This window comes from Gopherus flavomarginatus, chromosome 8, assembly GCF_025201925.1.
Source record: "Gopherus flavomarginatus isolate rGopFla2 chromosome 8, rGopFla2.mat.asm, whole genome shotgun sequence".
In the NCBI taxonomy this organism is placed as follows: domain Eukaryota; kingdom Metazoa; phylum Chordata; order Testudines; family Testudinidae; genus Gopherus; species Gopherus flavomarginatus.
Genome location: NC_066624.1, coordinates 5,223,213 through 5,243,620, shown reverse-complemented (window position 1 = coordinate 5,243,620; position 20,408 = coordinate 5,223,213). Strand labels below are relative to the sequence as shown.

General features: G+C 40.1%; 1 protein-coding gene across 6 annotated transcripts in view; it reads right to left on the bottom strand.

Moving 5' to 3' along the window:
* Positions 1-545: 545 nt before the first annotated feature.
* The window catches only part of LOC127056504 (integrator complex subunit 6-like), a 55,945-nt gene continuing 36,082 nt past the window's right edge, over positions 546-20,408 (bottom strand). The window contains exons 9-19 of one of the 6 annotated variants that reach the window (XR_007775833.1): positions 19,245-19,377; positions 11,335-11,429; positions 10,472-10,582; positions 8,483-8,698; positions 7,930-8,053; positions 7,186-7,328; positions 6,582-6,813; positions 4,309-4,701; positions 2,058-2,151; positions 1,214-1,591; positions 546-848 (exon numbers count right to left, since the gene is read on the bottom strand). Coding sequence is in view for 3 of the 6 variants with exons in the window: in XM_050964406.1 (XP_050820363.1) it covers positions 1,492-1,591; positions 2,058-2,151; positions 4,309-4,701; positions 6,582-6,813; positions 7,186-7,328; positions 7,930-8,053; positions 8,483-8,698; positions 10,472-10,582; positions 11,335-11,429; positions 19,245-19,377 (1,641 nt within the window). In the remaining 3 variants the exon portion in view is untranslated. Of the gene's footprint in view, positions 1,592-2,057; positions 2,152-4,308; positions 4,702-6,581; positions 6,814-7,185; positions 7,329-7,929; positions 8,054-8,482; positions 8,699-10,471; positions 10,583-11,334; positions 11,430-18,983; positions 19,065-19,244; positions 19,378-20,408 lie in introns of those variants that run through there. The other 5 variants (XR_007775834.1, XR_007775835.1, XM_050964406.1 and 2 more) reach the window with 5 other exon arrangements.

The window sequence follows — 20,408 nt, the reverse complement described above, 5'->3', positions numbered from 1 at the left end:
AACTGGTAGTTTATCTCTCCTCTTTTTTTTTTTAAGCCTAATTGACTGTAGGTGTTGCAGTCATCTTGGTCCATCTGTTTTGTATTCACAAAAAAAAGTGATGTTCTTTTGTCCAAATTTGTTCTTTAAAGCTTGACAGTCAACTTACAGCACAGCCATTTATGAATGAAATGGGGAAGATATTAATTTTGATAAGTGAGGTCTTGGATAAGCAGGGGACTTCCTAATGCATTTAATACATGTCCCAGGACACAACCTTACATTGGATAAGCCAATTTTTCTTACAGACGTTTTGCTAATTCTAATTGGATTGTACAGAGAATTCTTTCAAACTGAAAATGTTGGGAAGTATACAAATTCAGCAGCTATTTCCATGATCTGTGACTGAGGGAGAAACGAATTTATGGATAGTGTTGCTGTGCTATTTACACTCAGTTCTTACTCGCTCAGTTACAATGATCTGCTGAAACATTACTATTTTTCTGTTTGTACCAGCCAGAGGATCCAACACTTATTTCTAAAGACTCCTCAGTCAGATTATGCACTTATTAAAAATTAATAAATGGTTTATTTTATATATATATATATATATACATATATATATATACACGTGTTCCAAAAATTCTTTTTATACAGTTAAAATATCAAATTAGTGATCTGGTAACAATACTGTTCAAAATAATCTCTTTTGTATGAACATTAAAATACACGTTTTAAAAGCGTTTCCTTTTAGTGCTTCCAAAGCACAGCGTGTGCCAAGGCCACCTGAAGAATCTCCGTCCTCCTCACAGGATGAAAGAGAACTGAAGTCGGGGACCTGGGAAGCCTCAGGTGCACTTTCATAATGTCTGTAGACAAAACAGAAGAGAGTCTGAGGTAGATTGTTAGTGACCATCACGTGGTAACAGTCACAGGGCTGTTTTTAGCTTTCATTAACACAGAATAGCAGTTTCTTTACTCTGATTCAATCTACACTGAAACTCAAGTTTATAGGCATGGCTATCAGTTCCTGGGAACAAGACCCTTGTCTCTGTCGTGGCAACATGCAATATTACCACATGGGTGTTTTTGGGAGGTTTTCTGAACACACAGGATCTTTCCAAAGAGTGCAGACAGTGTGCATGATTGACAGGCCCCATTTTTAATGCAACCTGCTGCCTACAGCACGTAAATGTCTATAAAGACAATGTTCAAATGAGTAAATTCTCATCACCTGCAGGAGGGGCAGCAAAGGTTATTTTCTTCAGCCTGTTGAGCGAATAGCACCCTCCACAGGAAAAAAGCCACACCTTTCATAGCAAATCCTTAAGGTTACAGCCCAGCTTCTGCCGACAGAGGTTCTTAAAGTTAAAGCTCCACTGCTTCTTCTCAGACTCTGACAGTAAAATCACTTGACTGCCAAGATGGTGAGGGCATCAGCCACATCTTTCTTCATTCTTCTGTGGCACAGCAAACTCATCCCTGATCCGTATGTATCTTGCTGACACGCTGTTATCTACTGTTGACATGATTAACTCTGTTGGGTAGACTGCTGAACTCTATTTCCTCTAGTATTCTCTCTAAGTGTTGTATTAAGACCCGTTTTTTAAACCTAAGAAAGAGAGGGGGAGTAATTTAATGTTGGTTTAGCTCATATTAATTTTTTCCCTCCAAAATAAAGTGACTTTCATATTAGTCATCCATTCAACATACAAATCACATTTCCAGAGCTTCTCTACATCTTCAGTCAGAGATCTTTTGTATATTTCTGACTTCGTTATAGTACTTTAAATTAGAGATGGGTCCAAACTCAAATCTGGTCTCTTCAAGGACCCACTTCTACATTTTAAAAATCTACAACACTACAGAGCTATGGTAAATCAAGACAACAATCTGTCAACATTTCTTATGGAGTTACTTATTTGCTAATAACAAAGTTCATTAAATGACCAATATTTTGGAATAGAAAAAAAACAAGATAATATTCTTGGGGAAGTTTTGATTTTACTGCCACGTTCAAGATTGCAATAAAAAAATGTAATCTGGGTTTTATATTTATTTGCAGTCTCTATACAAACCTTGCTGCTTCCTTGATAGCAAATTCAATGAAATATTTCTGAATTTCCATAGGTCCTTGCACTTCCTCAAGAAGAGCGAAGATTTTTTCGTAATCTAAAATAATCCAAACAGTTTTGTCAGTCAAGAGTGCAGATTTAAGAAACTAATCTTTCAAATGTGGCTTCAATAAAGATCATCATCCAAGAGAAGAAATTAAGATCGTAATTTTGCACTTCTGCTATGTCTGAAAATATATGCAAGACTAAAGACAGAACGCTATTTTGTGTGCAGAAAGTGTCTGATAGCAAGAATTTAAAAGCTACTGAAGTACTGGTTGACTTCAATGCTGCACCTGGGAAGCTGAATTCCATTAAAGGTCACTAGAAAAAGTAGGATTCTGCAGTAAACTAGCCTGTTCTCACTTTATCCACCACAAACTGTGCACATATGCCAAACTGTCAATGAGCTTCACTCTATGCTGGGAAAGCCATCTCTGGGAGCATGTTTAAGATTGGACTTGTGAAGGCAAGTTAAGATACTTCCTTCCAAAGGTTCTCGATTTAGGAAACATTTGCCACTTAACCAAAATTTATTAAAGCTATTTTAGCCATTGCACGAAGATCACATGGCAGCACTGTGTAGCAGCTAGATTAGATCAGAAGTGAAACCAAAGGCAGTGGTCTCATCTTCCCTACTATTTACTCATATTACAAAGCTAAGTATGCTGGCATGATTAACAGATCCAGGACTAGAACAGCAGAGGAATTACACATTGGGACCAGGGTGCATTGGCAGAGTCACAAGTAAACAGATTTCTACAGCCCACCAACCTGACCCATGACTGGTTTAAGCCATTGCTACTGGTCTTTTCACTTTCACGAGTGATTCATGAACTCTAAAGGTAAGCAGCTTTGGCAGAAGATTTGTCATCTATTAATATATGCTTTTAATTTAAGTCCCCATTTACCGTATGCAGATTTGATAATATGATTAGACTGGCATCCTCTACCAAACAGGAAGCAAAGAAAACCCTCACTCAGCTACTCAGGTGCAATTTATTTTATATGTTAAAGATGAACTGACATGCTTTTAAAAACAAAAGGTTGCTTAAGATCTTACATCACTAACAGAATAAGTGTGTGTAACTTATGTTGCAGAAACCTCAATTTGCGTAAGTGACAAAAAGACCCATTGAAAAATCCTCAGTTTGAGAAATTAGTAAACAATCACCAAAACCCAAGAATACTGCATTAAAGAGTCCTCTGTTATTTTAAAATTACTGGATTATATCATAATTCTCAACATATTAGTAAAAGGTTCTGTAGCATAATTTGGAGAATTAATTTTTAATCAACTACAGCAGCATGCTGCTATTCAATCTTTGAGAAGTGGGAAGAGTATGAGTGTGTGTGAATCGTAAGATACGCTGATCAGTGAAGTTCTACTGTTAACTTCAAATATACTATTCAAGTGTTTTTACCTCCAAGACATAAGCTCTGGAGCTGTTTTTGTCCTGCAAGGATGGCATAACCACAGTCATCAAAAGGAGAGGACAGAGTTGCTTTTCCTCAGAGGATTTTGGTGTTGGGAGATATCACTAAATTTTTTTTTGGAAGCAGAACTGTGAACTCAGGTCCTAGTAGATTTGTAAGACTTAAATCACCTCTTTTTAAGTCTATCTATGTTCTCCATTAATGATCTTAAAGTCTTTCATGTTTAATTATTAAAAAAAAAAAAAAAAAAGGCACTTCACTTCACCATCAGCTGTAAGGTTCCAATTATGGAACATTCCAAAACATGTGCTAGTTACATATGCCTTCCCTTTTGGGACAGAAGGCTGAAGGACATGGGACATATTGCAGCAAAAGCACATCGTACATCACAAGTGTAGCATAGCACAATAAAATATCAGACTTCATATGTTCAAATAACCATTCTTCTTCTTGAAGTATGTCTTAGATGTGGAATTACATATTTTCAAAAACGTAATTAGTGCGAGATAAAATGGTATACTTTAAAGGTGCTGCACCTTAAGTGTTCTGCTCCCATTAAATTACATTCAACGTCCAACAATGTTGTGAAGTGTTTTCTCCACCACTACCACTCTTACACCCCAATTCATTTATCCAACAGTCCAAGAAAGACCCCCCACCCCCCAAATCACCGAATATGCAGCAATTCCAAATCTAAGGGTATAAAACTGTATGTAATCTGAAGTAATGAACTGTATTTTTTAAGTAGGCCATACCAAGATAGACATTTGATACTTACTTCTTCCAGGCTTGCGAACCTCCTTCATCACTTTTATTTTGATATCAGCATTGTTTCCTTCCAACATAGTAGGTGTTATTTGCAATGAGTCTGGCACAGTCCCAGAGGTAGACTCCAGTACCATTTTTTGGTCATCAACAGGCATGCTGTAATTTAGAGGTCCTCTAACAAGTGCATTGGTAGCAGATTTATGATCCAATCCATCTTCACTTAAGCAATTGAATTCATCAGGCAAAGAGTCCAAGTCATTTCGTAGCAGATCATCATCCACCATAGCAGCAGGAACTGATGGAACCATTTGTATAGACAATCCGTCGATCTGTTTGTCCAGTGACTGACAATTTTCAGCCTTCTTCCCTCCATTAGCATCTTGAACTACACTGCTGTTGGCATCTGCAAGTTAAATTATGCATCATAATCAGTCCATAACTCTAGCATTAAAAGCATCTACAGGAGATAGCATTTAAAACAAGAAATGGAAAGGACCTCTTTGGTCATCTCGTCTTATTTCCTTCACAGCGCAGCACTGTCCCCACATTGTCCCAGCATTGTCCTTTAAAAGACTGGGAGTTTGTCTACATGGCTAGTAAGGGTGAGGAAAACAAGGTGTGAATGTACAGCACACTGGCCAGCTTGAATTGTAGGCACCAGAACTGGACATAATATTCCAGCAATGGTTGTACCAGTGCCAAATATAGAGCTAAAATAATCTCTCTATTCCTTGCTCTCAAGAAGTGCCCCCTCCCGCCCCCAAATCAAGACTTTAAGCTCTCTGGGGCAGGGGCCATTTTTGGTTCTGTTTGTACTGCATCTAGCACAGTGATGGGCAAAGTACGGCCTGCAGGCCATGTCCGGCCCTCAAGCTCCCTCTGGGGAGCAGAGTCAGGGGCTTGTCCTGCTCCACTACTCCAGCTGGGGAGCGGGGATGGGGGCTTGTCCTGCTCCGCTCAGCTGGGGAGCAGGATCGGGGGCTTGCCGTGTGGCTCCTGGCAGCCAGGGGGTTCTCGGCACGCTGCCCACTGCAGTTCCCACTGGCCGGGAATTGTGGCCTATGGGAGCTGCAGGAGTGGCACCTGCAGATAGGACATGGCTGGTGCCATGCCTCCGTATAGGGGCCCGGGGGCGGGGGCGGGGTGGGGTGGGGTTGGTGCACGCCGCTGCCTCTGGGAGCTGCAGGGATGGTGCCTGCAGCACAGAGAGCTGCCTGGCCACATGCCACTGCTTCCAGGAGCTGCCTGAGGTAAGCATCGCCCAGAGCCTGAGCCCTCTGCACACCCCAATCCCCTGCACCCTCTGAACCCCACGGTCCCAGCCCAGAGCACCCAATTTTATCTCCATAAAAGTATTCCTCCCCCTATTTGCTGTTTACACTCTTCTTGGTGATTTGTTCCTCCTTCCCTTTAGGAGTCATTTAGCCGAGCGTGCACATATCATTTTAGTCTTTCCTCAAATCAATGCCTCAGAAATCATCTCTACTGAGTAATGATCTGCAAGCTAATGTATCACAATAACACCTTGGCACCATTACAAAGGTATCAAACTTTAAATTGTACTTTCCATCTTCAGATCTTAGATGTCAGGAAAGAAGGAACCCCCAATAAACAAATCAGTAGCCACCTGATGTCAAAAGAACAGACCGGGCCATTCTGAGGTTTCCCAATCTAAGTATACTTGGAATGTCACCAACATTCATATATTTTATGACCAAAAGGGTCTATTATAAACTAGTCTGCCCCCCTATAAAACATAGGCCATATAATTTCACAGTAATTCCTGTATCAAGCTCATAACTTCTGGCTAAACTAGAGCATGTCTTTTAGAAAGACAGCAAGCAGTTTTCTTCTGTCTCAGCATGCTCAGCAGAAACGATAAAGCAGGAAGAAAAATATCGTTTTTCATTTGTTTAGTTGTCATCCAAGTTTCCTATGAGTTCTGTTTTTTTTAAATGAAAAAATTAAACCACAAATTTAACTGAAAAAAGTTGATTTTCAATTAGAAATTTTCCTGCACCAAATTTTTAATCAAAAACAAATTTATTTTTCATCAAAACTGCTTTAACAAAAAGATTTTGACCAGCTCTAGTAATAGCCCACTTGTTTAGACTAACAGAGGAGAAACTACAATCTTCTCACTGAAATTAATTAAAACACTTGTAAAAATAATGACATAACCCTTCTCCTCCTTTTACAAACTCCTTTAGGTAGCCAATGGTTTCTTGCACCGGTACTTTTATCTGTAACCCAGGCAGGGTTCTGAACTGCAGTTCAGCGTACCTTTGTGACCTGGGATGGCTTTGAGGTTAGGATAAGATGGTGATCCTGAAGCAGAGGGTGGTCCTTTTCCACCAACATGATTAGTTATAACAGGTGGTGACTGTGGTCTTCTCAACAGTGGCGACATACTGCGCCTTCTCTTTAGCGATGCTGGAGTGTGGGGGTCTCCTGGACGCTTAATTTTGTTCTGAGGCCCAGCAACAAATTCATCTGCTTCATCAATCATCATACCCTGAAAAGAGAGACCAGAAAGTTCTATTTGAAACAGAGATTTTCCACGGATATAACTAGGGTAAGCCTCCTCAACTCAGCTGGCTTTTACTACTCCTTGTAGCTATCTGAAAACACAACGCAGACATGTCTAATATAAAGTGCAGTATTTCAAATGTAGACCAGCTTAGAACGGAAAGCATTTACAACAAAAGCAACATGAGCCTTTGTATCCAATTCTCTCAGACAACATACTTCAAGAATGAGAATGGTTCTGAAGTTGGAGGAATAACTCCACTCTCCACTGACCTGTCTGAAAATGTTACGGAGCCTGCCCTATCATGTACTGGTAAAAAAATAACCAAAAATAAAGCAGGAATGTTGTTCCTCCTACCTTCTTATCCTGTTTGAAAGGATTGCCAAATGTATGAAGCCTTTTCGGTTGGTCTGGATCAATCTCCCGAAGGGGAGAAGGCATCATCTTCAGGTATTCCTGGTAATTTCCCATTTGAGCAACAGGAACACTGTGAAGGCAGTCTGCAATGGAACAACACAGCGTTACTTAGTCTATTTTAAGACCAAGATGATGTAAAGAACATATACATTTTAGATTACTAGCATTAACCCTTATGTTCTGATGTGCCGCTATGGGGCTGAAGACTGATATGGAGCACTAGGAGTGATAAGGCTATCAAAGAGCTACATTTATTACTTGATTTGGACAGAAGGGATGAAGAGAAATCATTCAACCAACTTTTATCCCAACCTCATCCTTATCAGCCCCCACCGTGAAGCACTGTGGGCACGAGCTTTGCTGTAGGCAAATTAGAAATAACATGCCCATCCCGGCCTCAGGCACTGTCACAAAAAAAAAACAAAAGAAAAACAAAATTCTGCCACAGAGCTCTCCTTGAAGCCTGTGTTTAAAATTTAAAGCAAGCACTGAATTCTCCTCCAGGGTAAAGGCTGAAGTAGCCCCTTTTGAATCCACTCCCCAGCAAGAAGACAGGCGTTCTAAACAGCATCCGAGTGACCCAGCACACGATGCACAGACAGACATGTCTGGAGCACAGCGACTCACTTCAGCATAACCCCAGTGTATTTATTCACTATTAGCAAGAGAAAGGTAGCTATTTACCTTCATCCTGTCCAAGGATAAGCTTGTGTGTTTTCAGCAGATTGGTTCTCATTCTAGTTAGCTGATCTAGAAGACTGCGACGAGGAATATCATAAGCATTTCTGAATGCCTGTGGCTTCAAATCCTAGTTTTTAAACAAAGGATATACATTTCATTTAAGCCAACCATTTTCATCTACAGAGAGAACATACAATGGAGGATTTTAACTCTGTTTAAAAATTATTATGAAGCAATCTCTACAGGACACATCAGTACTAATACTCTCAGCTCACTGAACTAACAACCATGCAAACTCCCGAACTACCAGATGTATCTTTCTGCAAAGACTGTCATTTTAAAATGATTAGTCTTTGTTCATTTATACTTTCTAACAGATCCACAAAGCATCTGCAGAAAAACGTTATCTATTTTTCTATCCATATGTATGCCTAAACTGTGGTATCTGTAACTTCTGTGTACAGTAAAAGCAATTAAGAAGCTTTTAAGAACAATTACATTATGTGAGAGACAAGCACAGGGAGACAATAATCATGCACACCCACAGTACGTTTACCTTGTTTAAGAGTCCTATATGGAAGCCAGAAAATTCTTTAACATTCATTTCAGTCAGTCTCAATGGAGAGTCACCAGTGATCCCTTGCAGCAGCTGCTTAAAATCCCTGCTATGAACCAGGGAGAGGCCACTGGAGTGATTTTTCACTTTAATTCCAGTCTCTTGTGGAACTTTCTTACCCACCGAACCTATTATCCGTTCCGACTCAATTTTTGTCTAAAATGGAATTACATGGTATTAGAGAAACAATCAGTAAGTATAAGTATAAAACTCTCAATTACTTTAAGAGGTCAACTGCGCTATAATTAGACTCCCAACTGCTCAAGGAATTGAGAATTACATGTCCAGGGACAGTCAGTTTCTAGGCAACCATGCCCCACTATGCCAACACAGAAAATTTCTGCATTCAGCTAGTGCTACAGAATTAGAGGGGTTACAAATACTACTACTGTTGCTGAAAGTCCAGCAGCAATAAAAAGTAAGAAAATCAGAGGCATTTTTCTTTAAGAGAAAAAACTGAATTGAAGTCAGAACACACTGTGATACTAGTATTTAGGATACCAGGGTTATCCTGCCACAAAAACTATATGGTTTCAGACTTTTGGGGTTGCTTGACAACTTACTGAAAAAATAAAATAAAAATTTGCATGCAATTTGCTTCCTTGCTCAAAGCTATTCAGTAAAGAAAAACAAATTACTTCTGCTATTTACACTGAAATTTACAATGTGATTTTATTGGATAATGGGTGATCTTACTTAGGTGAGTACAGTAAGCATTTTTTACTTTTTCCAAGAGTACAAATGCATCCACTTTCATATTTACAAGAAAACAACTTGATCCCCCAAAGAAACTTCCTTTTTTATGATCAGTTCCATCACAACTCATTAAGAGTTCTTCCCTCATTTTAAAGGACAAAGCAAGTACATAGAATTTCAGACATTAGCTGCCTTTATTCCATTGTCTATGTAATGCCCATATGTTTTATCTGAGTCACCTGTTGTGGATTTCTGTAAACATTACAATAGTGTCCTCAAACCATTCTGATCCTATATACCAAGTACATAAGAATTTGTACAAACACTCATCAAAAAATCCCCCAGATGTATTTACATTTACTGAGTGGTCAATCATGTCGGAAGCCTGCTTGAAACTGTTCATTTTTTGAGGTGAGGGGTTTTTGTTATATTTAAAACTGCATTACTTCCCCAACACTGACCACAGGTTTTTTAATTACCTATTACTAAATAATCTGATCCTATTAGAATAATACCAAAAGACGCTGAGTAACAGCACACTCTGTTGGACACATGGGAAGATAAAGGGCCTCACCAAGAAAGGGACTGGGGAGCAAGACATCACAGGGAAAGTGTGTTCTCCATGCTTAACTTTCAAGAAAGAACTGAAGATACAGATTTGATTTGCTTAGTGTTCTGTGCCACAGCCACCCACCCATATGATGGGAAGGTAAGGGAGCTGAGTGGGGGCAGACAGATGACCCTGCCTCATGTAAAACTCAACTCTTCTTTTAATATCAACTTTCAGGCAAGAGCGCTATTCTGTATGGCCAAAACTTTAAATACTTCAGTAATGCACATCCAGAACAGACACTTACTGCTTCAGTCTCCAGTGGAGAGACAGTTTAAAATGGCTAAGAACAAGCAACTTATTTTAGCCATAGCGAATATTAGCAGTAGAAATACCAAGTCTAGTTGGCAACCGTCTTTAGAGTAGAAATCAAACAGATGCTTTAAATGGTAGCTGGAAAAAAAAAACAACAGCAAAAAAACTCTCCTTCCCATCCCACTCTACTACTTATAGAAGCCACAGTGATTGGCTCCAAAATGTTTTAGGGGTTCATCCATATATAGCTATAGAGAAAGTATGATACAACAGTGGAAAACCCCATAGAGATTAATTTATTTATAATCTGAACACAAACTAAATAATAATCAATGCACTTCTAATTGCAAAGGTTTTATCAATACTACCTGTTGGCTGAGTTTTTTAAGGTAAGAGATAACACTGTAACTAAGTCCACAATCTAAATTATCTGATATCAGATTTGGAGCTCCCATCATCCTTAGGGCTTTCTTTAATGGCTATAAGGAAAACAAAATACACAACAGTAAGAGAATAAATCTTAAAAAAAAGTTTTAAAAAATAAATTATAGGAAATTAGGGCACATGGTTTAGTGCTCTAGCTTTTTGCTTTTGGAAACTAGAGTTCAAGTCTTCTCAAGTAACGTGTGATGAGTTTGGTGGTCTAGCTAGCTTGCAGTGGGCTTTATGCCGCTATACCAGCATACCATGCAATATGGCACCACTGGCAATTTTCACTCAGAGGCTCAGTACTAGAATAGCCGGGATGATGCAAGTCCACACAGAGGTGCATTGCCCAAGCTACGCACAAAAGCTTATGTTGTACCCACCCTCATCTGTCTGGTCAGGCCAGTTCTGTTGGTATCACTTTCCTGAGGACTAGGAATTCACACACATTAATAACCGTAAACAATAATCTGCACACTCTTTAATTACAAAGGTGAAGTCTAAAATTCACTTTTGACAAAAATTCAATCTAAAGTATATTTTCAGAATGGCAAAATTTAGTATTAAAGAGATTTAAAATTAATCTTAAAATGTTTACTGTTGCTAGTAGCACAGAACATGCTTGGGAATTAAAACAAAAACAAAACAAAGTACTATCCTTGACACACACACATAAAACAAAAACACAAAAGGTTTACTAACTAAAAGTTCATAGTTAGTGTTCAAAATTTAGGAAAAATGGAATGCAAGATTCTAGTTATCAGCCACCAATATTTCTACACATAAAATATGAAAATACACATACCAATACGTAGTAAGGAGGCATTGTTTTTAAGTAGCTGTCAAAAGCTTGTCGCCACTTCAGATTTGGCTTAAGTTTGTGAACCTTAAACAAGTCATCTGCAACAGAGAAAACAAGATTTGATTACATAGCCCCAACACTAACTTTTGAACAACACTGCAATAAGTCAGTTTTCCGGGGGAAGGGGTTGGGGGAGTTTCCAGGGGCCTTCCCCACAACAATTGCCCTTAATCTTAGATTCAAAGGGTTTGCATCTTCCATACTAGCTACAGTTTTGACACCAGAAACCATGCCTGATATTATTACAGCAACCTTACAGTGGAGGTTGCTTATATGATCTCACAAGCAAACTAAACAGGACTATTTAAATACTGCATACAACTATCAACTGGAGGAAGGGAGAGAATATATGCATCACAGCAGCTTTATCTTCCTCAGACCATTTATCAGAATTCCTCAATAAAAGTAAGGCTTCCCCATAACAGATAAAACCAATCCACATTAACCTTGGCTGTTTCTCATATTTTGAGAAGCTTTCAGGCATCTGAGCTATACTAAAGGTTCAATCTTGACTTGTGATAAACTAAAAGATATGGAGTCGTGGCTGCATATCAGAGTAGGAAAAAGCCCTACGACATATTTATTTGCTGTACAGGTTACAATTTGTAATCACAATCTCCAAACATTTGCTATTAAAGGGTGTGTGGAGTTCCAAATTCTTGTGCTGTTCTGGATTAGTCCATATGCTGCATTATCAATTTATCAACTTGTGATTTCATAATCTCTGCTCAGCAGGTCTGCAGAACACTGGCAGAAAGGAAGCTAGAGAGTTTGGAGGAGATGGGGAAACGGACATCCAGTAGGAAGTTGGGCAGGGCTACAGGCACACGTACAGAAGGAGGTTGTAAGAAGAAAAAACATGGCAGGGAAAGCATTTCCTCCTTGCTGAACTTTCAGGAAGATCTATCTGAAGAGGCAGATTTTACTTACTCAGTGCACTGCATAAATGGAATAGATGTTTCGCGTATTTTCTATCTTAACTACAGGTATTTTCCAATCTAAATTAATTCTGTGTCAAAATATATATATATATATATATATATATATATATATATATATATATATATATATATATATATATATATATATATATATATATATATATATATATCCCACTACAGCTGCTACAATTATTCTATTTTCTGGCCTGAAGCAAAGGGGGTGAGTTTTTCCGAGGAGTTAAGGTTCCCTTTTAATCTGAGCATATTTCATAATTGGCAGTATTATCTAATTAGATCTGCGAGGACCTCCTATGCTTGGGTATCTGAGGTTTATTGCAAATACAAAACAATCCTTTTGCGTTGTATTGTAAAGAAGTCTGTTAATGTTTACATGTGCTTAATTATTTCATAGTGATATTCTGATGTTTCAAATAAACTTAACCATATCGTTCATTTATATGAACTCCGTGTCCTGGTAATATGCAAGCTATGAAAACAAGCAATTCTTTCAGAAGTTACTATCTGCAGTACAGACGTCTCTATATATTTTATTGCATATGCACACACACAGCTAAATCAATGAGCAGACAAAAAACTGACAAGCGTTCAATGTCGTGACAAAGTTGTAGCGTGAAACATCAGCCACAATAAGCCAATGATATATTTTATTAGTGGTTAGTTCCTTCCTATAAAGGAGGATATTTAAGAATATAAAGTACATGTAGCTTGATGGTGTAACCATTCATAAATAGTATGATTAATATTTACAATATGCATTGGCCCAACTAGTTACGGGTACCCATACTAGAGCATGTTGCAATCTAAGAATTTAGATGTTTGGATATCAAAGTTGCAAAACGTTGTTTCAATCAGATTGTGTGAAATGTAAACAGAGCTTTGACACAGACATTTAAGAGTTGCTGCAGAACCTTCATTCTGTTTACACTCAGGGCCTCGCAGATAGGGTTGCCAACAACAGTGCAGAATGGACAGCCACTGTAACAATTCCTACCCTCCAAGAAAGAAAGAAAATGGCTACATTTTCAGGCAGGACATAAGAGTTAGTCTCTATCCCTCCTGTCCCCTCAGAGTTCAAGGAAGGACAGGGCAGAGTTACAAGAGGAAGTTCCAACATTTGGGTTAAATTAATTGTGTTGGCCTTTATCTTAGACCAGTTTAAGGCAAGAAGAGTTCCAATATAATTAGTTTGTTCATAATTGTGATAAGGGGAGGAGTTAGCTCTGGGTTGCTAAAAATTCATGACAATTTTGCAACACCGGTGTGAAATTATCTGAATTTCTATATGCTCGTATCTCAAGCTAGCAGTTACAGCTTTTACGCCTCTGAAATGTACTTTGCCATGGTGCTCGGCCAGGGCAGTATGCCAGTCTCTATGTAAAGAAACTTCACACCAATTCAGTTATACCGTTCCTTTCCTAAAAGGATACTCTCAAGCACTTACGGGCCACAATTTAAGATTTATTATCAACAAAAAGATTTTAAGCCAACCCTATTCATCATATTTGTTTCAAAGATATGTCAAACTTGTCTTCAGCTACTCTCCTGCAGACAGTGGGCCAGAACCTGCAGGGTGCTGAATACTCTCTGTTTTCTGAAGTCAGTGGGAGCTGAAGGCACTGAATATTTTACAAGAGGGGCTTAGAACCTTAGGATGGACTCACATGTTTGCAGCTAATACTATAACAATTCAAGAGACCCAAGTGTGACTACGGACTCACTGCAAACATAGATGAAACTGACCAGTCTGTTTTCTTTACTAGGTTAAGACAAGGTACAAAAATTTACCCCAAACCAGCAAATGGTGAATGGCAAATTAGAGAATTTTAAAATTTTGCGTTAGTAACAAATCAGGAAGCTAGTTTACTTTTAACTCAAGAAGGTGGCAAAAAAGAGTCAGCTTTAATTATACAGAAGCATCCCAATTATCTGGGCAGCCTGTATGACAGCAAGTTTGTTCAGATAACAAGTGTGCATAATCTGATCTGAACTCAATATAAAAATGTTTTAACAGATTAAAGTAACAGGAAAAACACTGCATCCTTTATTACTGTGTTCCGTTCTGTTCAATTACACTTGTGAAAGTGTGACTTTGTTCCCCTCTAGCGACTAATCTATGTATAGTGTGACAAAGTTCCTCCTCTGCCTTGGTGGGTCCTGCGCTTACTGGCGGATTTGCTCACCTCACAGATTCACCCTGTGGGTCGGGAAACAGCCCAGAGACCTTCCCCTCTAGTAGAAGCCACAGTCCAGGTCAATTCCTCCTGTGTTTAATCAGGAGTTGAGAGGTCTGGGGGGAAACTGGGCTCACTCTCTACTCCAAGTTCCAGCCCAGGGCCCTGCAGACTGCAGCTGTCTAGAGTGCCTCCTGGTACAGTTGCGCGACAGCTACAACTCCCTGGGCTACTTCCCCATGGCCTCCTTCCAACACCTTCTTTGTCCTCACCACCGGACCTTCCTCGTGATGTCTGATAACGTGTGTACTACTCACCCTCAGCTTCCTGCATGCACTCCCAGTTCCTTGCACACACTTCCCCTCCTCTGGCTCCCCCTGGCCTGACTAGAGTGAGCCCTTTTATAGCATCAGAGGGACCTTAATTAGAGTCAGGTGCTTAACAGCCTCACCTGACTTATCAGGCTAATTGGAGTCAGGTGTTCTCATTAGCCTGGAGCAGCCCCTGCTCTGGTCACTCAGGGAACAGAAAACTGCTTATCCAGTGGCCGGTACATCTCCCTTCTACTACTCTGCTGTTCCCAACTGGCCTCAGTCTATCACAATAGACATTTATGAGCCTTCTACTGCCTTCGAGCTAATGGACATGGTCCTTTAGTTCAGTGGTACTCAAAGCCGGTCTGCTAATTGTTCAGTGAAAGCCAGTGGCGGGCAGGGCCGGTTTGTTTATCTGCCACGCCCGCAGGTTCGGCCGATCGCGGCTCCCACTGGCCACAGTTCACCGCTCCATGCCAATAGCAGCTCTGGGAAGTGGCACAGGCCGAGGGATGTGCTGGCTGCCCTTTCCACAGCCCCCATGGGCCTGGAGCAGCAAACCGCGGCCAGTTGGAGCCGTGATCACCCGAACCTGTGGACACGGCAGGTAAACAAACCGGCCCGGCCCATTAGGGGCTTTCCTTGAACAAGCGGTGGACCGGCTTTGAGAACCATTGCTTTAGTTTATGCAGTAGAGGCTCATGATTTTACATCCAAAGGTCATGGCTTGCCCATCCCCAGAGACGGTCCAGTCAAGGGCACTGTTATGGAAGTATGGAATAATCCATCATAGAGTACTCCCTATGCCCACTAGTGTTAAAGCAGTATTTGGCTCTGTAACACTATGCCAGAACAGTTCATTTAGCTCACAGGGGGAGAAAAGGGCAGCTTTTGGATTTTCAAATATAAAATCACCTCTTGCAATCTCTCAAGAAGTGTGTGGGAGCATCATTTGAGCTGGTTCAAATCATAGGCTCTCCACAGAAAACCTACACTTTTCAAGTATCAGAGGGGGAGCCGTGTTAGTCTGGATCTGTAAAAGCAGCAAAGAATCCTGTGGCACCTTATAGACTAACAGACGTTTTGGAGCATGAGCTTTCGTGGGTGAAAACCCACTTCGTCAGATGCATGTCACTTTTCAAACGGCTCAGTTTTGAGTGCGTGTAAGCACCAACATGGGGGTTCAACTGATTTCCTTCTGGCATATTTTATTATCTGCTACTTCTCCAACACCTCCAATGACTCTTCAGAAGAATATCCATGGCCCTGTTCTCTCATCAAAGCTCACCCTCCACATTAGTGCCTCGGTGACTAGGATCAGCCAGGAAAGGAGTTGTGTAAATTGCTCAGCCAAGCTAACACCCTAGATTTCATCAATAACTTTGATCTTTGCTGTGTTACAATTTTAAATCCATGGCTTCATTTATGCTTTATGGCTTTGGCTTTTCAATTAGCCTGCTCTTCTGCAGACATGGGATGAGATCTGTAAGTGCAATGGCCTTGTTGATTCCATTTGAGTGGTGTTGTTTCTTTGTTAGGAGAAGACATTTGGAAACTGGTGTAAGAAATTAACAAGAGAAACAGTTGCTAAGCATAGGTCAGTCATCGGATTAAAATTCTGATGTATCAGAAAACATGACAATTCCATCCCTGGGCCCAATGCATGTAATATCATGGTACACCAGAGACCTATCCAGGAGAAGTAGTACCTTCAGAGGCAGATTTTTGTATTTTATTGTCAGGAGAAACTTGGAGAAGCAACAGACAAGGATTGCATTTGCTATTCTGGTGTTCTTCTGGTCTTCTGAGTGGACAGCCTGCTAGGTTAGAACACTATGATTCTCTGGCATTCAGTACAAGCAGGTAGAGTATGCATGTGCCAGATGCACTAGTACATCCCTCATGGTCACTCTTTGGCTTTGTAAGAGCAAGGGCATCATCTTCTGAGCTACAGACCAGAGTGTTGTCAGCCAGACACCAATACTACTAAACTTGCTCAGATCAGACCATCACACTGGACTGTTTGGCTTCACTCTCCCATGAATGGCCACACCTGTCAACTGCACTCACTGGTTCCCTGCAAAGCTTCAGATTCCTAAGTCCATGTCTTAAAATTGAGAAACATCCCTTGCCATGAATAAGCCCCTATATTGCCTATCATCAGGTGCAACTGAAGCATGCGTACTCTTTAAGCTGGGGGCCAGATACAGAATCCACATTTCTGCTCCTGAGGAAGCAAAAAAAGATAAGTTGTCACGTCTCTAACTGTGGTATGATTTTACATCTTTTAGTAATCGGTCCCAGGAATTCACTTCACCAACTTGGCAAAATCTTCCATTTTCTTTAGTGTTCTTAACACTGGTATTCATAGGCTCTCAGGCAAAACTTGTTCCAGGATGTCAAATTAAACCTTCCCTTTACCCACCAACGGAATAGTGGGAATAAACGAATTCAAGAAAGAATGGTCTTGTAAGCAGCTAGCAACACTTAAAACACACAAGGTCTTGAAAACTTCTTTACAGACCCAGGGGGCGCAATATATTAGGGTGGTTCAGATAAAGTTTATCTTCTTATACTGTACAACACCCCCCCCCCACCGCAGTCATGGAAAAAAGGGAAGGGGGAAAGTTTATCTGCATTCCACCCTGAGCATCAATGTTTGTCTCATTCCCCAGATGCAGAGCTCTTCCAATAGAATGGTGGACACAGGAAACATTAAAACAGCTCTTAGAGCAACAAGACAAGTCATGGGTGATCAGAGTAAGTTACTCTTCCTTCTTCCCTGTAGAACATCAAACCCCTGCTCATCAGAAAAAGGAAAGAGTGGTTTATGCAATCAAACCAGTCTTCTTGCTCTTCTTTTAAATACAAAAACATATCAAAGATGTCAAGTATCTTTACAAGTGTCTTTGGAAATATTTACGAGTATACTGTCAGTTGGTAAGTACCTGGCAATTTCTCCCATTGATCCGAGGAGATATATTCAGCAAACAAGCCTTCTTTTAAGTTCATTCAGAACTGTCACTGAACCTAATTTCACCAAGCCTCCCATTCCATGGATAGAAGTGTTCAAAACAGTGATAAGAAACAGCTCAAGATACATGTACTGGATGTGTCATCACTGTACCTCCATGGTAAACATCCTGTTTACGACTCATGCGTTTGAAAAGCCCCACCCTGTCATTTAAACAGCACCATGCAGTTTAATTGTACAGACAAGGTACACCACATGCTTGAGGTAGTGAGCAGCAGAACAGCACTGCACATGTTGCAGAGGCACCTCTCTTACATTCCTGTTTTCCACATAAAATGGGAAGACTCTTCACCTCTGAAAATAGGGTGGGGGAAGAAGTGGCAGAACAAAATGACTACACCAAATTTATTTGTATCCACTGATGGCCTCTGCTGGACTAGCAGATCTGCAATAGAAGTGGCAGTTCATCAGATTTGGTAGCAACCAGCTCTCAGAAAGCAGGCGCTTTTAAGACTGAACTCCAAGACCTAGGTGTTGGAATCATCATCAGGCTGACATACAAGCCATGAGTTAATGTTTTCAACTAAGAGAAGTGCTGATTTGCTGGTGGATTATGGTGAGGTGATGAGGTGTATCAGGAATATAAACAAACATTCTTGCACCTTTTCTTGCCAGAATAATGTATGTGACTGTTCCATATAATACGAGAAATAATGTTTTAAAGTTCAATATTTCCTTATCCTAAATCTTCACTGTTATTTTGTATAATTTTTAAAACACACTGGCTCTATAAATAAAAGAAATAATCGCACCTGGGAAGCAATTCCCTCTGCCATTAGCATTTTGCCATGGGAACCAAAGTCTTTACACTATAGCTATTACAGGGCCTATTCATGCACTACTTCTCTCGTATTATCTTGCCTGTGGAAAGTGAGCTCATCATGAAAATGAAACATTTGGTCCTCGAGGGGAAACGCTGGCTGCTTCGTTGCTCTAGACCTGCTTGCTCGTTGCTACTCTAAATTGCAGTAGTTGACTTCTCTCTCCCCAACACCCCTAAGAAGTCCTGCCCCTGACCTTCCAGCCAAAAGTAGGATGTCACAAGAGCAACTGCAAAAAAATGGAGATACCAAATCCTACATGAGGGAAAAGAATGGAGGTTGAAGCTTACTCCAGGTTAAGGAAGAGGCTACGTGTCTAGGAGGTGAACAGCATCAAACATGCACTGGAAGCAGGTAGCTCTCCTCCTCTGCTGGAGAGAAAAAAAAAAAAGGAGAGGGGGTATGAAAATCCTCTCCTCCCAAATTATATTTAAGAGTTTGCAACATTCTATACTCTCTGATCTCCATTATTTTAACCGATAAATTTAGGCAGCACATTAGCCATCCTTATTTTTATGCTGTTAAGCTGTCCGATGTACTGTATTACCTACCTAGCAGAGGAAGTAAAGCAGGATAGTTGTAAGGCATCACAAAGAGGTTTACACAGGTTAAAGTAGTGCTTGCTTTTAAATACCCAAACGGATGGCCAAGTTCACTGTATTTTCCACTGTTACTCACAAATACCTGATAAAGAACATAAGAAACATTATATTTAAAACAAAAAACTTTCTAAAATGTTGCACATTTATCAGAATAAGTGCAATCTGATTTTCTACTCTTTTTAAAGGGGAGAAGGGGAAAACTGTAGAAAATTGCTGAGTCTGATTTTACCTGTATACCTACAACTGGACACGCATTTAGGCCTGGTCTACACTGGGGAAGAGGGGAGAGGGAGGTGAAATCCATCTAAGTTACACAGGTTGAGCTACGTGAACAACATAGCTGAAGTTGACGTACTTAGATCCACTTACCATGGTGAAGACACCGCGGTAAGTAGACAGCAGACGACGCTCCCCTGTTGACTCCGTCTGCACCTTTCGCCCTGGAGGAGTACCGGAGTCGACGGGAGAGCGCTTGGCGGTTGATATACTAGATGCAATAAATCGACCCCTGCTGGATCGATTGCTACCTGTCGATCCAGCCAGTAATGTACACATGCCCTTAGACTTGTAAATTATATACACAGAGATGTAAAGATACTTAATCATTTAGTCCATCCCATCAGGGTGGGATTGAACTCCAGAGCCTATTTTCTAGTGATTTGTTGACACTATATTTAACGGCTCTCAAGGGAAGTGATGGATGCTCCATTGCTGGACACTGTTTAACAGGCTATATCTGATCTCTGTTGCAGGTAGATTTTTCTAATATTTTGATTTATAAAGTTCTCCCTAAAACATATGCACAATTAATAAAAAGCCTGATTTTTCATTCTTCAATACATTGACACACACACTCAAACTAAGGAGATATTGCCAATTTGTAAACATGAAAGTTAAACACAGTATTAATCCTCAGAAGACTGATTATTAAGATATGCACTTCTCTTAAATTTGGAGGATGCCAATATTCTAGCGGTTAAACTTGTAACAATGGAGTGGAGTACTATTTTGAGAAATAGACATACACACATTATTTGGCAGCTAAGAAATTTGTGGCAATATACAGAAGCATAAGAAAGTACATTATAAATGGGACTATTTACTCTTACAGAG